The sequence below is a fragment of the Nyctereutes procyonoides genome, unplaced genomic scaffold, assembly GCF_905146905.1.
Source record: "Nyctereutes procyonoides isolate TBG_1078 unplaced genomic scaffold, NYPRO_anot_genome, whole genome shotgun sequence".
NCBI lineage: Eukaryota > Metazoa > Chordata > Mammalia > Carnivora > Canidae > Nyctereutes > Nyctereutes procyonoides.
Window position 1 is genome coordinate 20,903,329 of NW_026575147.1, and position 21,678 is coordinate 20,925,006.

At 45.0% G+C, this 21,678-nt stretch overlaps 2 protein-coding genes across 2 annotated transcripts; one reads left to right on the forward strand and one right to left on the reverse strand.

Moving 5' to 3' along the window:
• Positions 1-9,340: 9,340 nt before the first annotated feature.
• Positions 9,341-13,853, reverse strand: MRPL9 (mitochondrial ribosomal protein L9). Its single transcript, XM_055312720.1, has 7 exons — positions 13,696-13,853; positions 13,373-13,529; positions 12,842-12,966; positions 12,575-12,625; positions 10,574-10,675; positions 9,997-10,080; positions 9,341-9,879 (listed from the first exon to the last, which is right to left on the reverse strand). Exons 1-7 carry the CDS (start codon positions 13,810-13,812, stop codon positions 9,745-9,747), a joined length of 771 nt encoding a protein of 256 aa, XP_055168695.1. The 5' UTR covers positions 13,813-13,853; the 3' UTR covers positions 9,341-9,744.
• OAZ3 (ornithine decarboxylase antizyme 3) lies at positions 13,811-20,359 on the forward strand. The gene is given in 7 exon segments (XM_055312180.1): positions 13,811-13,858; positions 16,761-16,927; positions 17,190-17,250; positions 17,252-17,326; positions 18,250-18,425; positions 19,089-19,174; positions 20,087-20,359. Coding segments are annotated over 7 exon segments (756 nt in total). The 3' UTR covers positions 20,230-20,359.
• The last annotated feature ends 1,319 nt before the right edge of the window (positions 20,360-21,678 follow it).

Consider the following 21,678-nt stretch of genomic DNA (forward strand, 5'->3'; position numbering starts at 1 on the left):
TTTAAATTAAAAAAAAATAAAAAAATAAAAAATAAAACTAAGAAGCTTGTTTAAAAAAATCTTTAAGGGACGCCTGGCTGGCTCAGCAGTTGAGCACTTGCCTTCGGCCCAGCGCTGATCCTGGGGTCCTGGGATCGAGTCTCACATTGGGCTCCCCGCAAGGAGCCTGCTTCTGCCTCTGCCTATGTCTCTGTGCCTCTTTCTCTGTGTCTCTCATGAATAAATAAATAAAATCTTTAACCAAAAAAAAAAAAAATCTCTGTTTCTTCATAGATCTTGAAAATTTTCTATTTTTAGAAAACAGTTTTATAGTTTTAGTTTATTTTTAGGTCCTTGGCCATTCTGAGTTAATTTTTGTTGTAGGTTAAGTCTCATTTTGTGCCTATGGCTATCCAATTACTCTAGCATTTGTTGAAAAGGCTATCTTTCCTCCACTGAATAGCTTTGGTAACTTTGTCCAAAAAACCAAGTTTGGGCATATATGTGAGTCTGTTCCTGGGATCTATATTCTGTTCCACTGATCTATGTGTCTATCATTCCACCTATAGAGTATACACAGCATTGATTATTGTAGCTATATAATAAATATAAAAATTGTGTAGACTAATTTCTCACACTTTTTTTTCAAAAAAAATTTTTTTTAAAGATTTTTATTTATTTATGAGAGACAGAGAGGCAGAGACATAGGCAGAGGGAGGAGAAGCAGGCTCCATGCAGGGAGCCCGACATGGGACTCGATCCTGGGTCTCCAAGATCAGGCCTTGGGCTGAAGGTGGCACTAAACCACTGAGCCACCAGGACTGCCCATTTTTCAAAATTCTTTAAGCTATTCTAGTTTCTTTGCCTTCCACATAAATTTTAGGAAAATCTTGTAAATGTTTACCAAAAATTTTGGGATTTTGATAGTAATTACATTAAACCTGCATATCAATTTGGGGAAGAAGTTCAAGTTCTCTCACAAAGCTGTGTTCACCAAGACATTTTGGTACTGGCACCAAAACAGACACATAGATCAACAGAACAGAATAGAGAACCCAGAAATGGACTCACAACTCTATGGCCAACTAATCTTTGACAAAGCGGGAAAGAATATCCAATGGATAAAAGACAGTGTCTTCTATAAATGGTGCTGGGAAAATTGGACAGCCACAAGCAGAAGAATGAAACTGGACCATTTCCTTATACCATACAAAAAAATAGACTAAAAATGGATAAAAAAACCTAAATGTGAGATAGGAATCCATCAAAATCCTAGAGAAGAACACAGGCAGCAATCTCTGTGGCCTTGGCTACAGCAACTTCTTGCTAGACAGGTCTTCAAACACAAGAGAAACAAAGGCAAAAATGAACTATTGGGACTTCATCAAGAGAAAAAGCTTTTGCACAGCAAAGGAAACAGTAAAAAAAAACCCCAAAAGACAACCGATAGAATGGGAGAAGATATCTGCAAATGTCTTATCAGATACCGGGCTGGTATCTAAAATCTCTAAAGAACTTATCAAACTCAACACCCAAAGAACAAAGAATCCAATCAAGAAATATAAGCAGAAGACATAGACATTTCTCCAAAGACAAATGACCAACAGACACGTGAAAAAATGCTCCACATCACTTGCCATCAGGGAAGTACAAATCAAAACCACAATGAGATACCACCTCACACCAGTGAGAATGGGGAAAATTAACAAGTCAGGAAACAACAAATGTTGGTGAGGATGCGGAGAAAGGGGAATCCTCATACAGTGTTGGTGGGAATGCAAGCTGCTGCAGCCACTCTGGAAAACAGTATGGAGGTTCCTCAAAAAGTTGAAAATAGAGCTACCCTACAACCCAGGAATTGCACTTCTGGGTATTTACCCCAAAGATACAGATGTAGTGATCCAATGGGGCACCTGCACCCCAATGTTTATAGCAGCCATGTCCACAATAGACAAACTGTGGAAAGAGCACATATGTCTGTCAACAGATGAATGGATAAAGAAGATGTGGTATATATACAACGGAATATTACCCATCAGGAAATGGAATCTTGCCATTTGCAATGACGTGGATGGAACTAGAGGGTATTATGCTAAGCAAAGTAAGTCAGAGGAAGACCATTATTCTATGATTTCACTTGTGGAATTTAAGAAACAAAATAGAGGATCATAGGGGAAGAGGAAAAAATAAAACGACAAAATCAGAGAGGGAGGCAAACCATAAGAAACTTCATTTTTAAAAAGATTTTATTGGGGTGCCTGGGTGGCTCAGGGGTTGAGCGTCTGCCTTCAGCTCAGGTCGTGATCCCAGGATCCAGGGATCGAGTCCCACATTGGGCTCCCTGCATGGAGTCTGCTTCTCCCTCTGTCTGTGTCTCTGCCTCTCTCTCTGTATGTCTCTCATGAATAAATAAATAAAATCTTAAAAAAAAATTTATTTATTTATTTGACACAGAGAGTGAGAGCACAAGCAGGGGGAGTGGTAGGTAGAGGGAGAGGGAGAAGCAGGCTCCCTGCTAAGGGAGGAGCCCAATGTGGCCCATTCTAGGACCTTGGGGTCATGACCTGAGCCAAACGCAGATGTTTAACTGACTGAGCCACCCAGGTGCCCCCATAAGAGACTCTTAATCACAGGAAATAAAGTAAAGGTCGCTGGAGGGGAGGTAGGTGGGGGGAATGGTGTAACTGGGTGATGGGCATGAAGGAGGGCACTTGATGTAATTAATGAGCACCAGGTGTTATATAAGACTGATGAGGGGCACCTGGATGGCTCAGCGGTTGAGCGTCTGCCTTCAGCTCAGGGCGTGATCCCGGGTCCGGTGATAGAGTTCTGCATCGGGCTCCTGCATGGAGCCTGCTTCTCCCTCGGCCTGTGTGTCTGCCTCTCTCTCTGTGTCTCTCATGAATAAATAAATAAATCTTAAAAAAAAAAAAGACTGATAAATCACTGGCCTTTATCTCTGAAACCAGTAATACATTATATGTTAATTGAATTTAAATTTAAAAAATAATACAAATTTGAGGACATATTTTTACTATGTTGAGTCTTTTGATCCATGAACACTGTCTCTCCATTTATATAGATCTTTGATTTTTTCATCAACGTGTGATTTTCAGCACATAAATCTGTATTTTATTAGATTTATACCTACATATTTTTGAGCAATTTTAAAGAGTATCGTATTTTTAATTTTGGTGTCCACATGGGATTTGTGCGTTTATGTGTGTGTGTGCGCATGCATGTATGCATGAGTGCACATGAATGTGTATGAACTTATTTTTAGTTTCTTTTTGTAGATTCCCTGAGATTTTCTACGTAATCATGTCATCAGTAAATGCGAACAATTTTTTCTCATCTGTATGCTTTTTACTTCCCTTTCTTGCCTTATTGCAGTGTCTAGAACTGCTAGCATTATGTTGAAGGGGGGGATCTGCCTTCAGCTCAGGTCATGAACTCTGGGATCCTGGGATTGAGCCCCACTTTAGGCTTCCTGCTCAATGCAGAGTCTGCTTCTCCCTCTTCCTCTGTCCCTCCCTTGTTCATGCTTGTTCTCTGTTCTCTCTCAAATAAAATCTTAAAAAACAAACAAACATGGATGGGCGTAGGCTTGTCAAATGATTCTTCTCCATCAATTGATATCATGTGATTTTCTTCTTTGGAGTGTTAATATGGTAGATTACATGGATTGATTTTTGAATATTGAACCAGATTTGCATCCCTGGAATAAACCCCACTTGAGTATGGTATATAAAGCTTACCATAATTTGATCAAATCTATTTGCTGAAACTTTGTTAAGATTTTTACATTTATATTCATGTGAGATACTGGACTGTACTTTTTTTTTTTATATACTGTTGGGGGTTTGTTTTCATGGTAATACCAGTTTCATAAGAAGAATTGGGAAGTATTCCCTCCTATTTTGTGGAAGAAATTATATAGGGGGACACCTGGGTGGCTCAGCGGTTGTCTGTCCTTGGCTCAGGTCGTGATCCTGGAGTCTCAGGATTGAGTCCCACACTGGGCTCCCTGTGGGAGCCTGCTTCTCTCTCTCATGAATAAATAAAATCTTTAAAAAAATTATACAGAATTAGTTACTTCTTTAATTTTTTGGTAGAATTGTCCAGAGAAACCATATAGGCCTGAGAGTTTTTTAGGGGAGGCGAAGGGGGTAGCTTTAGTATATGTGCTGCCAAAGCGAGCACAAGAGGGGAGCTTTAAATTATTAATTAATTCTCCTTAATTGTTATAGGGCTATTCAAATGATCTATTTCACATTGGGTCATTATGTTAGTTTGTATTTTTCAAGGGTTTTTGTCTGAGTTGTCAAATTCATGCATATAGAGTTCATACCAACTTTCTGGTATCTGTAAAGTCTCTAGTGATATGCTGTTTCATCTCTGATATTTGTAGTTTGTTTCTTAGTCTTGCTAGTGGTTTGTCAATTTTAATGGTTTTTCAAAAAACTAGCTCTTCTCTATTTCCTCTCATAAATTTCATTGCTTTCTGGTTCCTTTTCTCATTTTTATTATTTCCTTGCTCATGCTTGCTTAGGATTTACTTTGCTCTTCTTTTCTAGGTTCTAGAGGTGGGACTTTAGATGATTGACTTTAGACTTTTCCTCTTTCCTAATGTATGCATTTAATTAATTAATTAATGATAGTCACACAGAGAGAGAGAGAGAGGCAGAGACATAAGCAGAGGGAGAAGCAGGCTCCATGCACCGGTAGCCCGACGTGGGATTCGATCCAGGGTCTCCAGGATCGCCCCCTGGGCCAAAGGCAGGCGCTAAACCGCTGCGCCACCCAGGGATCCCCCTAATGTATGCATTTAGTACTTGATTTTCCCTCAGCACTGCTTTAGCTGTGCCACAAATTTTGATATGTTGTTTTCATTTTTATTCAGTTCAATGTATTAAATTTCTTTTTCCTTGAGAATTCCTCACTGACCCATGGATTATTTACAAGTGCATTTAATTTTGAAGTATTGTAAGATTTTCCTCCTTTCTCTCATTGAGTCCATGGTGATCAGAGAACACATTCTGTATGATTCCTTTTTTTTTTTTTTTTAAGATTTTATTTATTTGAGGGATCCCTGGGTGGCACAGTGGTTTAGCGCCTGCCTTTGGCCCAGGGCGCGATCCTGGAGACCCGGGATCGAATCCCACATCGGGCTCCCGGTGCACGGAGCCTGCTTCTCCCTCTGCCTGTGTCTCTGCCTCTCTCTCTCTCTGTGTGACTATCATAAATAAATTTAAAAAAAAGATTTTATCTATTTGAGAGAGAGAGCACAAGCAGGAGGAGCTGCAGGCAGAGAGAGAGAAGCAGGTGAGGAGCCCCTTGCTATTTGCTTGGTTGAGGAGCCCGATGCAGGGCTCTATCCCAGGACCCTGGGATCATGACCTGAGCCAAAGGCAGATGCTTAACCAACTGAGCTATGCAGGCTCCCCTGTATGACTCCATTTTCAAATTGGTTGAGATTTATTTTTTGGTCCAGGATATGGTCTATCTTGGTATATGTTCTGTGGGAGCATAAATAAAGGTCTACTTCACTGTTGTTGGGTGGAATGTTTTATAAATGTTGACTCAGCCCTGTTGGCGATCATGTTGTCATCTCAGTATCAGCATTTACTATCTTTTTTCATTCAGTTTGAGATCTTCCTGGTTCTTGGTATGATGAGAGACTTTTTTCCCCTCAATATGTAACAACCTTTTTTTCCCCAAGTAATCTCTATGCCCAAGGTGGGGTTTGAACTTACCACCGCAAGATCAGGAGTCCCAACTGAGCCAGCCAGGCAACCCATGAGGAGAGTCTTTTTATTGGAACCTGGGACATTTTTGTGTTATGAGATTGAATCAAAATTTAAAATTGTTTTAACAGGGATCCCTGGGTGGCGCAGCGGTTTGGCGCCTGCCTTTGGCCCAGGGTGCGATCCTGGAGACCCGGGATCGAATCCCACATCGGGCTCCCAGTGCATGGAGCCTGCTTCTCCCTCTGCCTATGTCTCTGCCTCTCTCTCTCTCTGTAACTATCATAAATAAATAAAAAATAAAAAAAATAAAATTGTTTTAACAAACTTCCTGTGAACAACTTTGGCATGGGAGGGGAAAGTGATCCTCCATGATCCTCCACCAGCTCTAATCTCTGGCTTTATTTGGGATTCCCCGCCCTGTACTGCTCCCTACACTACAGTGCAGGATACTACCTCTAGGCAATAAACTGAGGCAATCAGAGGGCTCACCCCATTTATTTCCCTTTTCTCATTTAATGAAGTTCTGTACTACCTGCTTTTCAATATCCATAAACATTATAATTTTGTCCATTTTTTTGTTATTTATAGTGGAATGGTGATTTTTTTTTAAGATTTTATTATTTATTCATGACAGCGAGGCAGAGACACAGGCAGAGGGAGAAACAGGCTCTATGCAGGAAGCCTGACCTGGGACTCGATCCTGGGACTCCAGGATCACATCCTGAGCCAAAGGCAGGCACCCAACCGTTGGGCCACCCAGGAGTCCTGGGAAGGAGATTTCTATAGCTGTGATCACTTCATGGGTAGAAATGGAAGTCTTCCTGAGCCGGTTTTTCAGCTGGAACAACTGATGTGAGAGGCTAGACTCTTAAGAGAAAGGACCTTGAAACAGCATGACAAGTGTGTAAGGTAGTAATTCTCCCAGTCCTATCCGTAAGGACTCATGACCTTTTGTTTGTACAAGACACACTGGAAAAAAGGGGATATTCAGACATTTGAAGAATTATCTCATTCAGGGTCCTACGTGATAATGATGTCCACAGATCTGAAGCATCATCACTGACCCATTAGATTGGCAGTATATGGGGATGAGGGGACAAATGGATTCCAGACCCAGGTATGGCTCTCAGGGGTTCTACTGGGTTCAATAGATCCACCTAGCAGTCATTTCACTGGTCTTTAATGGGGTAACTGAGATGGGCATAGTTGATAGTTGGCAGAACTACATTGACCATTATAGGGTAAAAGCTATCACAGTGAAGGCCAGCATGAAGCTCTTGAAACTGCCTCCACTATCTCAGGCCAAGATAATAAAACAATTGCATCAGTGGCCCTCGAAGACCTAAAGGTATCTTATCAGGTAAACTCTCTGAACCAGAAGTAGAAGTTGAGGGGTATAGATAGGAATCTAGATGGGGAGTAGAGGAGGGAGATAAGTACCCTTTGCAGACAGGATGGCTGTAGCAGCAGGGGCTGTGAGCTGTCCCAGACCCTCTGTTAGTTTTCCCAGGAAAAGGGGCCCATCAGGATCCTGAAGGGATTATTCTAGAACTTATGAAGTAAATGGATCTGAAAAGCACTGAGCATGTGGCTCTGATCTTCCATTCCATGACTAAGGCATTCATTTCCCAAGCTGCTGAGAATGCTGCCAGCACTCATCTGGGTTCCCCCTGGGAAATGCCTTTGCCTGAAGTCAGTTACCTCACCCAAGCACATGACCCTTCCTTGGCCCATGTGGGGGTATGCATGTCTGGCCACTTGGCTCAACAGGTTACACATTTCTACACAGCTATCCTAGCTTGAGGGTGAGGGGCTGATCAAGATCTTTGTTGAGACCACTCAGTTCAACCTCCCCCTACCCAGTCAGGCTTCCTCCACAGGTACTGATTCGGAGGACTCCCTCATCATAAACTTCCTGCGCACAAGTTTCCAATTTAGTCTGTTTTGCCAGGGACTCACACTATAACAAATTAAAATTTAAACACTTTGAAATTAGCTGTGTGGAATGTTGTGCCCGTTGCTCAGACAATTTCAGAGAACTCCATGATGCTGACGGTCGTGGTGTGGAAAGATTTTTTTTTTACAATTTTATTTATTTATTCACGAGAGACAGAGAGAGGCAGAGACACAGGCAGAAGGACAAGCAGGCTCCCCGCAGGGAGTCTGATGCGGGACTCAATCCAGGGATCACGCCCTGAACCAAAGGCAGAAGCTCAACCACTCAGAACTCAGAACCACCCAGGAATCCCTGGAAAGATGTGTTAAATGAGCTTTTCATCCTAACAGGGATGGAGATTATCGAAATGGCAAATTTCAAACAGTACCATGCCAGACTTGCATTATGGAGTCTGGCAAGTGTGAGGCTGGCTATAGTTATCAGTGCAGCTGATGCCAGACCTGTTAGCTGGGACGGCCTCATGTAAATCTAAGTTACTCAGACAGTAAGCTCAAACACTATGATAGAAACAAGTTTCTGTGAGCTTCTGGTAAGGAGAGGAGAGTCAATGGTCCCTTTACCCTTCCTAACCTCTGTGACCTCATATTATATTTGAGTGACTATAGCGACTAGCATAATCCATTTGTCAACAGCTGGTCTTTGGCCCATTCACAAGCCTTGAATTTAGGCAGTACTGTCTACTTCCCTTATCTCCCATCAAGATACCTATTCCATAATTACCCAATGACCAGCCCTAGATCTTAACCCTAGTCTAGAAACTAAGGTATCATCTTTTTCATAATTTCAGGAGCTGGTCATAGAAACAAAACAGAGTTCTCCTTAAATTTCTTTCATCTTAGTTTCATTTTCTCCAACAATTATCCTTAGGCCTTATTTGGATCCCTTTAGAAAAGTAGAATCCATTGTCCATTCATTCCTTTATCAATATACCTAACAAAAATAATTCTTAAGACCAAAGACATATCCAGTTAAGTACATTGCCCACAGCACCCATGGGATGTAGCCTACAAATGCATTCTCCCTTTCTGCACCAAACCCCAACAGCTCAAGAGGACAACCCACTTGGAGGTCCTATCTCCAGTCTACTCAAGCCTGGTAAACAACATCTAAAAAGAACACCACCTCTATAGTCAATGGTATTGTAATAGTGTTACATGGTGACAAAGGGCAGCTATACTTGTGGTAAGCACTGGCATAACATACAGAATTATCCAATCACTATGCCGTACACCTGAGACTAATGTAACATGTAATGTACTAATGTACCATACTTTGATTGAAGTATACTACAACCAAAAAAATTTAAAAATTAAAAAGTTTTAGTGGCTCAGTGGTTTGGCGCCTGCCTTTGGCCCAGGGCGCGATCCTGGAGTCCCGGGATCGAGTCCCGCGTCGGGCTCCCGGCATGGAGCCTGCTTCTTCTCCCTCTGCCTGTGTCTCTGCCTCTCTCTCTCTCTCTATCATGAATAAATAAATAAATCTTTAAAAAAAATTAAAAAGTTAAAATTCATTAAAACATGTACACACTTAACCATACATAGCACCGTTTGCAGTTGAGGGAAATGTAAACATGAAGGTGCAGTATTAAATCATAACTGCATAAAATTAACTATAGTACATACTGTATCACTGCCATAAAAAAAAAAACGAAAAATAAAAAGAACACAACCTCTTTATTTCCTCTTGAGATACAAATGTTCAGTTTATATGAGAATGAGACCAGTACTAGAGACAGTAGCTAGCTCTTCCATTTGTTCCAACAAATTCCAGGCTCAACAGGATCTAGACTATTTCATCTATTAATATTCAGCTTTTCAAATCTACAACCTGGTACTCCTTGAGTAAGACCGTCCCAGGAAGGCCTGATGTGATAACGGTCAAAGTCGGGGGTGGGATATATAGAGGATTCAATGTGTACACGCAGTTTAGGCTGATGTCCCCATATGCTCTCTAACATTTCATTATTTGGTCAGAGCTGAGAGTGGTAACAGGGCGCTGGCCCACTGTTGCTCCACTGCTCCTCTGAATCTGTTCTTCTGCTTTTGAGGGAGAGAAGGTTCAGATCGTCTGGGAGTTGGTGGAGGCCATTCCCTTGGCAGCTTGCTGGGCTAACCAGTACTTGTATCTTTTGGTCTTGGGCCTCTCAAAGTTCACCACAGACATAGGTACTCTCACAGTGTCAAGTCCATTCACCTGTACACAAAATGACAGGAATCCTCAGAGGTCAGCTGGGCAGATAAGAACTACTACACCACCCAATCCCAGCTTTTTACCCAGCCAGAGAAAGGAGACAGTATGTGACACACTCACCGTCACCTCACACCAGTACTCGCCCCACCGTGTGATGGGCTCTTCTGGTAACTTTAATGCATGTGGGGCGACCACAACACCAAGCTGCAAAAAGTCATAGCCAAAAGGAGCTCTGTTTACATTAATGCAATTGTAGGCAACCTCAAAGAAGGTTCTGGAATTTCCTGTATAGGAATGAATAAAACTGAAGAGTTTACCCTGGCTGATCCTATGGGAGGGCAGAGGCCTCCATGGATAGTGGCAGAGAAAGTCCTAATTTCTCAGAGAGAGAAGAAGATTCACTGAGAGAAACAGGTCTTGAGACCAAAATCACTTCATCCACAAACGTATAAACTACTCAGTGAGTCACATTTCCTAGGTTTTCCCTAGCTAGAGAGGAAATAAATGATACCATCTTTTCCTGTCAGTCTTCAAATTCTGATCATCCTTAACCCTTAGCCATTTCCCTCCCACAACCCCTGCCACCAACCAACACTTTCCCTAACTCCAGCCTTCCCTAACAAAGGATCAATCCTGGGCCTCCTTCCCAGGGGTAGCTTCTACCCTCTGAGGTATAGTGGTATTTGGGAACACTCACATTTTTGAAGAAATGGCGGGCAACTATTTCGGGATTTAGTTCCCATTTGATGTTGTTCTTCATTCCCACCTCCAGGTGACAGCTTCTCAGAAATTTCACTGTCTGATAGGAATTATAAACGGGACATAAGTTAGAGTTGTGATCAAAGAATAATGTTGTTAGCAAGAGGCACAAGGTCTGAGTTCAGGAAACGGCACAATTTCTGCCTCACAAGCATATAGGCGAGAAGGTGAAGGGGAAAGAGAGAACATTCTTATTGTCTCAGGGGTGATTTTGTAGAAAGATGTTTTAGTGATACTGCAGAGGGGAAGGTTGTTCCCAAGCAAGGAGAAATAGGCCATGTCAAGGTTAGACTTATCGGGGCACCTGGGTGGCTCCGCAGTCTGAGCATCTGCCTTTGGCTCAGGTCATGATCCTGGGGTCCCAGGACTGAGTCCTATATAAGGCTCCCCACTGGGAGCCTGCTTCTCCCTTTGCTTATGTCTCTGCCTGTCTCTCTGTATCTTTCATGAATGAATAAATAAAATTTTAGGAAAAAAAACCCAAAAAAACCCCTAAAGTTAGACTTGTCAATGGGGATCAGTGGTGTATCTCAGGACAGATTGACTTTCTTCTTCTTCTTCTTTTTTTTAAGAGAGCGTATGAGTGGGGAGGGGGCAGAAGGAGAGAGAATCTTAAGCAGGCTCCACACTCAATACAGAGCCCTGAGATCATGACCTGAGCCGAAATCAAGAGTTGATGTTTAACTAGACTGAACCACCCAGGTGCCCCAGGCTAGAATGACTTTCACAGATCATATATATATATATATATATATTTTTTTTTTTAATTTTTTAAATTTGTTTTATTTATGATAGTCACAGAGAGAGAGAGAGAGAGAGAGAGGCAGAGACACAGGCAGAGGGAGAAGCAGGCTCCATGCACCGGGAGCCTGACGTGGGACTCGATCCCGGGTCTCCAGGATCGTGCCCTGGGCCAAAGGCAGGTGCCAAACCGCTGCGCCACCCAGGGATCCCCTATATATATTTTTTAAAAGATTTTATTTATTTATTCATGACAGACACACACAGAAAGGCAGAGACACAGGCAGAGGGAGAAGCAGGCTCTATGCAGGGAGCCTGATGTGGGACTTGATCCCAGGACTCCAGGATAACGCCCTGGGCCGAAGGCAGGTGCTAAACCACTGCGCCACCCAGGGATCCCCTCACAGACCATATTAACTCAGTACTTCTGGCCCTTCAATCCTACCACTACCCCATTAACAATTTCTCCCTGTTTACAGAATGAAGTAAGCCATATGTTTTATAATATTACCCTGTGTAAGTCCTCTGCTTTTGCTAGAAGATGTTTGTTAAAAACATGCCTGGGGACGCCTGGATGGCTCAGTGGATGAGTGTCTGCCCTTGGCCTAAGGCATGATTCCGGGGTCCTGGGATCAAGTCCCACATTGGGCTCCCTGCATGGAGCCTGATTCTCCCTCTGCCTGTCTCTGCCTTTCTCTCTCTGTGTCTCTCATGAATAAATAAATAAAATCTTAAAAGAAACAAATATCTTTATATCTTTTCTATCCTCCTAGAGAGAAAGCCTACTAAACCCACAAGGCCCAATTCAATCCCATCTGAAAAGAAGCCCTCTCCAATCACCCTAATCCTTTTTGGTCCACATCATTCTTATACTGCCTTGAGGTTACTGATCACTTTCTCACGTGTCTCTGTTCTCTGCCACTTGTCTGAAAATACCCACGGAGGCAGAGCCCTCATCTCATACTCTCCCATGGATCCCCTGGTACTGGGCTGGCGCCTTCCTCAATAAGCTAGGGCACTTCATCCAACGAGTAAGGACCTCCCAGGAGGTCTCAATACCAGTTATGGCAGCCAAACATTTCCCCTTTCTCCAACATTTGTGTCTGCAATTAGGAGATTTCAAGGAAATCAAGGAGCCTCAGGAAGAAATTGGTAATTCCTTAGGTGACAAGTAACAACTTTCTATGTTTTTACTCACCATCTCACCTGTCCTGGTCTGTATTTTCTCTAATTTTCCTTCTTGTCTTAGCTGGAAAAGGAAATTAAAGATAAAAAAAAAGAAAAAGAAAAATGAGTCCATGATAAATATCGAACTCTTACTATGCTGGACATAGGCCAGGTTTCTGGATTCCTGTTCTTCTAATCCCCACTTCATTTTTAAGTTAGAGAGCAAAGGAAAGGAAGTTGCTAGAAGGAATTTTAAGATTTTATTCCTCCAAGTCCCTCTGCCTTCCTTTGTGCTCACCAATTTCTCCTCCTCAAACAGTTTCTTGTTTTCAGGGGATGCATATACAGCCAGACCTTGAGGTAGTAGTCGATTCCGGCCCAAAGATTTCTTCACTGAGACCAGGTCACCCCGGACTCCAAGTCCTGACAAGGAGAACATCAGACATTGCATTTAGGAGGACCTAAGGAGATGATCAAAGAAAGGCACATCTCTTATTCTCTCATGGAGCTTATTCCTCCTACAAAAAATGTTAATAGTCACTAAGAACAACACTTAAAAGACTTCTAATTCCCTTTGCAAAGAAGAGCCGTTCCCTCATTGGCTTCAGTGGCTGTAGCGCGTGCCCTTCGGCCTCCTTTTCCCTGCACACTGTTCCTGACGTTGCTGCATTCCTGTTCCCTGTTCGATGCAGGAAGGCAATGGCAGGAGCACAGGTACCTTTTATGGCTGCTGCTTCTCAAATACAGAGCAGGTCGTTTTTACAAGCAGAGGAAGGGCGAAAAGCAGCTAAGGAGCCAGCCTCGGGCAGGAGTGTGTGGCGGGCCTTACCTTCCACCGACCGCGTGAGAATGAGCTCCAGGCTGCCCCTGGGCCCGTGCTTCGTGTCTTCTACCAGCCTGTAGACCCGGTGTCGCCGGTGCAGGCGCGGCTTCCGGCCCTCTCCGGCCAGCGGCACCTGCCACCAGCGCTCCACGATGACCGTGCCCTGGCAGCGGGGGAGCCGGGGTGAGCGAGCCTCCCGGGGCGCCGCTGCCGGCCTCGGCCCGCCAGCACAGGGCTCCCGGGGGCCGCCCGCCACCCCCAGGCCGCGCTCCCCCAGAACAAATTCGGGCAAGGGGAGGACCCGCCCCCCGCTCAGAGCTGGCCCTCACCCGGCTGTGAGAGAGGCTGAAGTCGCGCTCTGGGCCGGGGACGGCCCCCGCGAGTCTCGGGAGCAGCAGCCCACGCAGCGCTCGGCGCAGCAGCGACCGCCCTGCGGCGGCCGCCATGTTCCCGGCGCAGGCGCACGACAGGCCACGGCGCTGCCCGGGCTGCGTGAGGCCGCGTCCCGCTGGCGGAAGCGGGGCGGGGCGGGGCGGGGCGCGGCGGGGCGGGGCGGGGCGGGGCGGGGCGGGGCGGACCCGAGCTGCAGGACCTGAGCCTCACGGCCCGTCGGGGAGCCCGGGGAGCTGAGGCCGCGCGCTCCTCTCCGGGAGCTCCTCTCTCGCTTTTCCTTTAGATTTTTTTTTTTTTTAAGATTGTTTTTATTTATTCATGACACACACACACACAGTCATAGACAGGCAGAGGGAGAAGCAGGCTCCATGCAGGGAGACCGACGTGGGACTCGATCCGAGGACCAGGATCACGCCCTGAGCCGAAGGCGGACATTCAACCGCTGAGCCACCTGGGCGTCCCTCTAATGGACAATTTAAAGTTAACATGCTTCAAACTAAACCCATCTCTATACCTCGCCTCAAACTGCCTCACCTGCAGCCTTCCCATCTCAATGATGGAAACTATTCTTTCAGTTCTCAGACTCCAGGAAATTCTGGGGGTTCTATCTTTATTTTTATTTTATTTTTTAATTTTTATTTATTTATGATAGTCACACAGGGAGAGAGAGAGCGAGAGAGGCAGAGACACCGGCAGAGGGAGAAGCAGGCTCCATGCACCGGGAGCCCGACGTGGGATTCGATCCCGGGTCTCCAGGATCGCGCCCTGGGCCAAAGGCAGGCGCCAAACCGCTGCGCCACCCAGGGATCCCCTGGGGGTTCTATCTTTAAACTATTTCCAGAATCCAACCACTTCCCACCACTTCCAATGCTTTAGCCTGGAAAGAGACACTGTCTTTCTCCTGGATAACTGCAGGAGACTCGGCAAATCTGCATCAGTGTTCTACAGTTTTTTTTTTTTTTAAATTGAATCTTTTTTTTTTAATTTTTTTAATTTTATGATAGTCACAGAGAGGCAGAGGCAGAGACACAGGCAGAGGGAGAAGCAGGCTCCATGCGCCGGGAGCCCGACGTGGGATTCGATCCCGGGTCCCCGGGATCGCGCCCTGGGCCAAAGGCAGGCGCCAAACCGCTGCGCCACCCAGGGATCCCAGTGTTCTACAGTTTATTTACAACACAACAGTCAGGATCTTTAAAAAACAAAACAAAACAAAAAATCCAACATACATCAGGTCATGTCATCCCTCTACCCAAAACTTTGCAGTGACTTCCCTCCTACAGTAAAAGAAAAGGGCTACGTAGTCGTTTACAAGGCCTCCCTAATCTGGCCCATTAGCTGACTTCATCTCCTGCTTTTCTCAAAGCTTACACTATGGCCTATTTCTTGAAAACCTCAGGCATTTTCTTCTCAGGACTTTTGCACTGGCTGTAGTTTAGGAATGGAATGCTCCCCCCCCCCCATGTTGGCTTGGCTAAACTCCCTCACCTCCTTTAAGCCTTTGACTAAACATCACCTTTTCAATGAGGCCTCTTTGGATCACCCAATTTATTTCTCTAGTCTGCCCCACCCCTTCACACTCCTGATCTTCCTTTATCCTGCTCTTTTCTCCACAGCGTTATCACTTAACATACTAAATTTTGTTTATTGTTTATGTTTGTCTTCTCACTGTTAAAGATTTACTTATTAAAGAGAGCATGTAAAAAAAAAATAATAGAGCATGTAAGCAGGGAGAGGGAGAGGGAGACAGCCAGACTTCCCACTGAGCACGGAGCCCCATGCTACATGACCTGAGCCAAAATCAAGAGTTGGGTGTTTGACTAAGCCACCCAGGTGCCCCTGTCTTCTGTTAGAAGCTAAGTTCCATTAAGCAGGGATCTTTGTTTTGTTTACTGGTGTATCCCGATCACCTAGAATACTGTCCGGCTTTCAGTGGGCCCTCAATATATGTTGAATGGATGAATGAATATGCAGAGGTCTCAAACTGGTGACCACAGAATCAAATTTTGCTCACAAATGTTGGCTTTTTTTTTTTTTCATCGATTTGAGTTAATAGCCACTAGTGAAAAAATTTGAGGAGTTTAACTTTCCATTTTATGTTGAAAATCATACAAACTGGGACCACGGAGTGTATTTCTTCAACTGGTTGGAGCTGAGTTGTCAGCTTCTTTTAGGGTATGAGCTTTCCCTTTTGCTACAGCCCCACCCAGGAGCTCTACTAATTTTTTTTTAATTTTTATTTATTTATGATAGTCACACACACACACACAGAGAGAGAGAGAGGCAGCGACACAGGCAGAGGGAGAAGCAGGCTCCATGCACCAGGAGCCCGATGTGGGATTCGATCCCGGGTCTCCAAGATCGCGCCCTGGGCCAAAGGCAGGCGCCAAACCGCTGTGCCACCCAGGGATCCCTCTACTAATTTTCATTAGCTGTCCTGGCTCCTGGAGGCTTTTAGTTTGCAATTCTTACCTTACAAGGCAATGAAATAATTCAACGATGTGTAGCATCCCTGGATTATTAAAGGTAGGGATGGTAATAAAAATATCAAATTGATAGGAACTGGGAACCAACATATCAGATCAGACGTTGGATCAGGGCCTTGGAAATCTACAGTGTCAGACACGAACCATTTAGTTGCTGAAGTGGGATGGTGTATGTGTGTGTTGCTCGATAGTGCGCACACACATGCATGCATATGCCAGAATAAGGGGCCAGGTTGGGTGCCCTTGACAAGTGCTCAGGCAGGGCTGTTTACAATCAGTACAGAAAGTAAAGTATTTTAATGGCAGTACAGCCATGAAATACATACTAGATGAACAGGAGCCTTAGTTAAGGGGGTTGGGTGGGGTAGGGGAGCAGCAGAGTGGAGCCCTGAAGCGACATAAGGGCTGACTCCTTGCCCATGTCATAGTGCCCACTGGGTCACAATGACACCAGGTTGCCTGAACCTCTGCCACCCGTTTCTGAACCTCACTTTGCCGCAGGGAGGCACTGAACTGAGAAACTGCCTTGTTACAGGTCACGCCCCTCTGCCTTCTCCCTTTCTTACACCAAGAGGGGAAAAACACGGAACTACCTCTACCCGATCTGGTCACCATACGCCTATTACCTTTACTGCTACAAATACCGGATCACCCTCCGGGAGAAGATGCTGCCTTGTTATAAAAGGTACTTATTTTCATCTCTACTTATAGTTGTTTATGTAAACTGTCAGGAAAAATGAAAGAATTTGCAGGAAATTTCCAAGTGGCAAGAGATAATAGCAAAATAGGATAGAAGGCTGGCATGGAACTTTAAAAGAGAATGGAAACAGGCTGGTTCACAGAAGATACAGAAGACAGTGCCAGATCCTAGTCCTATGTACCTGGAAGTTATGATCCTCTCTTCTCAGACGCAGAGGGAACTAACTTGGGGCTCTTTTTCCAACCAGCATCACTTATAAGGAACGGGAGGACTTGACACTCCGGCCCCGTTCCTGCCTTCAGTGCTCCTGAGTCCCTAGCAGGCCTTCAGGTGGTCAGAAGCACTGAGCAGGGTGATCACAACCAGTTTAAAGAATTATACTCGGTAAGTGGACTGTGCACTGGTGCCGTGCTGGGGAAGCCCCTGGCGTAATGTTAATAGTACCTTGTGAAGAAGGGGCATTAGCTAGTTGGAAAATTGTAGATCTTGGAACTCATGTATAATAACTACTTGCTTTAGAAACAAGGATTCTGACCCAGAGATATTAAATCAAGGTCACAGAGCTGGTGGCGAAAAGCAGAAGGGGAAAAGAGGAAGTGGGAACAAAGAGCAGAGCAGACTTCTGGGACATAAAGTTGCTTAGATGCTAAGCAGGAACTAGAACCCAGAACTCAACTTGCCCCTGTATCACACTGCAGTAACATGCCTGTGGGTGACCTCTGCACTTTATTTTATTTTTTTTTTTAATTTTTTTTTATTTATTTACGATAGTCATACAGAGAGAGAGAGAGAGAGGCAGAGACACAGGCAGAGGGAGAAGCAGGCTCCATGCACCAGGAGCCTGACGTGGGATTCGATCCCGGGTCTCCAGGATCGCGCCCTGGGCCAAAGGCAGGCGCCAAACCGCTGCGCCACCCAGGGATCCCTGACCTCTGCACTTTAAATGAGAAATAGAATTCAGAGAAAACCCCTATAATGGAAAAAAGTGGAAGAGCATTATCAGTGAGACAGTAAACAAATGACACAATGTTGCTTAAGGAATAAACGGATTTAAGTTTCTGAAGGGTTGGTGCATCCCTCAGGTGAGGTAAGCAGGCAGCGGTACTGCAACTGCACTGACTCCTTTCTAGATTGTTTGATATCAAGAAAAGCTCTACCATAGAGAATTAGGTCCTAGGATTACAGGATAGAGTAAGACTTTGGCTCCAATTCTCCCAGGCTCCCTGTCAGCTAATTTGCTTTCTCAGATACAAATTGGCCTTCGATTTGAGATGAGCATAGGAAACTATTACTTTTTTCTTTTCCAGGCTGGGAAGCTGACGGTGCTGGCTACTGACCCTCTGCTCCACCAGGACCCAGTGCAGTTAGACTTCCATTTCCGCCTCACTCCCCAGACCTCTACCCATTGGCACGGTCTTCTCTGTGACCATCGACTCTTCCTGGATATTCCATATCGGGCCTTGGATCAAGGCAACCGGGAAAGGTGACTAAGCCCGGAAGGGAAAGCAGGGAAGGAGGGTGAGAGAGGAAGAGGCAGGAGGTTTTCTTTAAGATTTATTCATGAGAGACAGAAAGGTGAGACACGGCAGAGGAGAAGCAGGCTGCGTGCAGGGAACCCGACGTGGGACTAGATCCCAGGTCTCCAGGATCACATCCTGGGCTGAAGGCGGCACTAAACCGCTGAGCCACCCGGGCTGCCCAGGTTTCCTTCTTTTATGACATAATCAGGTAGTGGGTAGGCTAACCTATGAGGGTTGATACTTTCATACCACTGAAGTGGTGTGCAGACAAGCCTGTGAGCCAAGAGAGAATCTGGACTTCCAGGAATAACAGCCCACGGGAGGCTGCTGGACTCAGATTCGGAAACACAGAAGTGAGGATCCATAAATAGTTGAATAATAGGATGCGCGCCTTCTGTTTGTCTTTATAGAGCAGTTTCTTCTCCTCAGGCCCCTTGCAGGGCATGGGTGTCAGTTCTATTGTGTGCAATCCTTGGCTTTCAGAGAAAAAAAATCAATGCAAGTTCATCAACTTTCACTTCCTGGCTTAGGTCAAAAAACATTGAGCAATAAGATTTCTTCTACTCCAAGTAAGGGTCTGGATTTTTAGTTCACTAAACACTGTGATTCTTCCCTCTGGTCTCTAGTTTGACTGCAACACTGGAGTATGTGGAGGAGAAGACCAATGTGGACTCCGTGTTTGTAAACTTCCAAAACAACCGGAATGACAGAGGTGGGGATGGGCTGTCCTTCCTGGCCTGTGGTGCTGAAGCAGTTGACAACTTTTCCTTTGTAGAGGACCCTTTTCTCCTCACTCTTTAAGAGGCATTTCAGGGATTTAAACTGCCCCCCTCCCCAAATGAAGGCACCTAGCCCTTTTGTGTATTCAAATTACACTGGGATTATGAGGAAGGCCCTGCAGGTAGAGGTCAGAAGCCAGACTGAAGCAGCAGTGGTGATTTTTTTTTTTTTAAAGATTTTATTTATTCATGAGAGAGAGACAGAGGCAGGCAGAGACATAGGCAGAGGGAGAAGCAGGCTCCAAGCAGGAAGCCTGATGTGGGACTCGATCCTGGGACTCCAAGATCACACCCTGGGCCAAAGGCAGGTGCTAAAGCGCTGAGCCATCCAGGCATCCCAACAGTGGGGAAATTAACAGAGAACCATTCAGGCATGTAACTGGTGGATAGAAGGGACCTCAAACATGTTAAACATGGACAGTGTGAGGCATAAGGCTAGGAGGGTAGGAATATATTTAACCAGATGCTTGGAGCACATGTTACAGAAACTAGACCAATTCCCTCATACTCTGTTGGTCATTAAGACAGTAGATGGTCAGCAGCTTACACCATCATGTTGGGCTTCATAAACATCGGCTTAAAGTTCTGTGAGGAAGGTTCTATGACCCCCATCTTACAAATGAGAAAACTGGAGTTCAGGAAGGTTAACTTATAGAATGTAACAAAGCTAAGTAAATGTTAGAGCCACGGCTGGAGTCTAGGTCTGCTAGTCCATACCACATCACCCTAATGCCTATACGACATGGCTTCCCCCCAGCCACCCCCTTGTTCGTGAAAGCAGCCAAACCTAGGGGAATCATTGTATGGAGCCTCAAAAGTGTTCTAATTTTCTTCTCTTTTCACAGGTGCCCTGCTACGGGCTTTCAGCTACATGGGGTTTGAGTTGGTCAGACCAGATCACCCTGCCCTCCCTTCCTGGGACAATGTCATCTTTATGGTGTATCCCCTTGAAAGGGACCTTGGCCGCCTGCCCAGTGAGCCTCCTTGAACATGCTTATTCCTACTGAGAGGGGCTGGGAGCCTTGATAAATGGGAACCAGGATGTGACTAGAATAAAGGGTAGTGCAATCCTCAAGTGTTCACGATTTCTTGGGAGGGGGAAGGCACGGGGTTGGCTGAAAAAGAGCCTTATAGAGCTGAATTGACAATAAGATAAATATTTAGTGGGGGGAAAAATCAGAGGAACCTGAATCAGAGGGAGAAGGGAGCCAAGGATTTTAGGTTCCTTTTTGTTTCCCCCTACTCCCAAAGCCATTTACTTATCCTAACCATTTACTGAGCACTTACCAAGAGCAAAAACCAGGCTCTAGGGAATTCAGAAAGACTTAAGCCTTGTTGGGAAGATTTTCTTCCATATATTTCAGTTCAAATTAGAGAAGTACTAATTCCTCCACTTTAGACATGGAGGAAATCCAAGAAGGTACCCAGATTCCACAGTCCCACAGCTTTGGGTTGAGAGGATTTCAACAGACAAAATAGAAGAGGGCAACCCAGACAACAAGTACAGGGTTGTGTTGAAAGAATAAGGAACCTGCCTGATTGGGATGTTAACTGACGAGACCTAAAGGCCATATTAAAGGCACAGACTTGTATGCACAGTAATAGGAATGAGGCCCCACTCATTTCCCTGAGCAACAAGTCCTATGAATGATTTGTATCAGGGATCGTCTACTTAAGGGTGAATGCCAAGGGGCCAAGGACCTGGCAACTATCAGGCCTCATGACTCTGTTGTTGAGCAGTGCCAACCCCTCAGGTGGAGCCTGCTTTGGGGGTGGGTTCACTGCCAGACCAATGGCAGCCCTTCATTGATTCTTCTACGACCTCACAAGCTACTCATCAGAGATGCTCCTTTAGCCTTTCTGCTAAAACCTTTCTTTCCCATAGAAAAATATGGGAAAACATAGTTGCTATGCAGTATATGGGTAGGTCTAATTCCTAGATTTAAAACCCTGCACAGGCATGCCTGGGTGGCTCAGTGGTTGAGCGTCTGCCTTCGACTCAGGGCACGAGTCTCCAGATTGACTCCCACATCGGGCTCCCTGCATGGAGCCTGCTTCTCCCTCTGCCTCTCTCTTTCTCTGTGTCATAAATAAAAAAATCTTAAAAAAAAAAAAAACTCTGCACAAGGCATCCTTATGTGCTAGTTTTAAGTTTTGCAATTCACCTTACTGGTCCTTAAAAAGCCATCCCTGTTCATTTGCCATTAATCCACCACCCACATTACTATGCTGCTTTTGATATCCACTTCCAAGTCCCCTCATAGTTCTCACTGGCTGCACAGTACTGCCCACAATGCGGGGGACACGAGGACATGGTTCCTGAAGAGTAAGTTCACAGTGGAGATCCACCAGAACCCAGACCTCTTCTTCCAAGTATCTAGTCTGGGTGGGTTTGTGTGTGTGTGTGTGTGTGTGTGTGTGTGTAAGATTTTGAGAA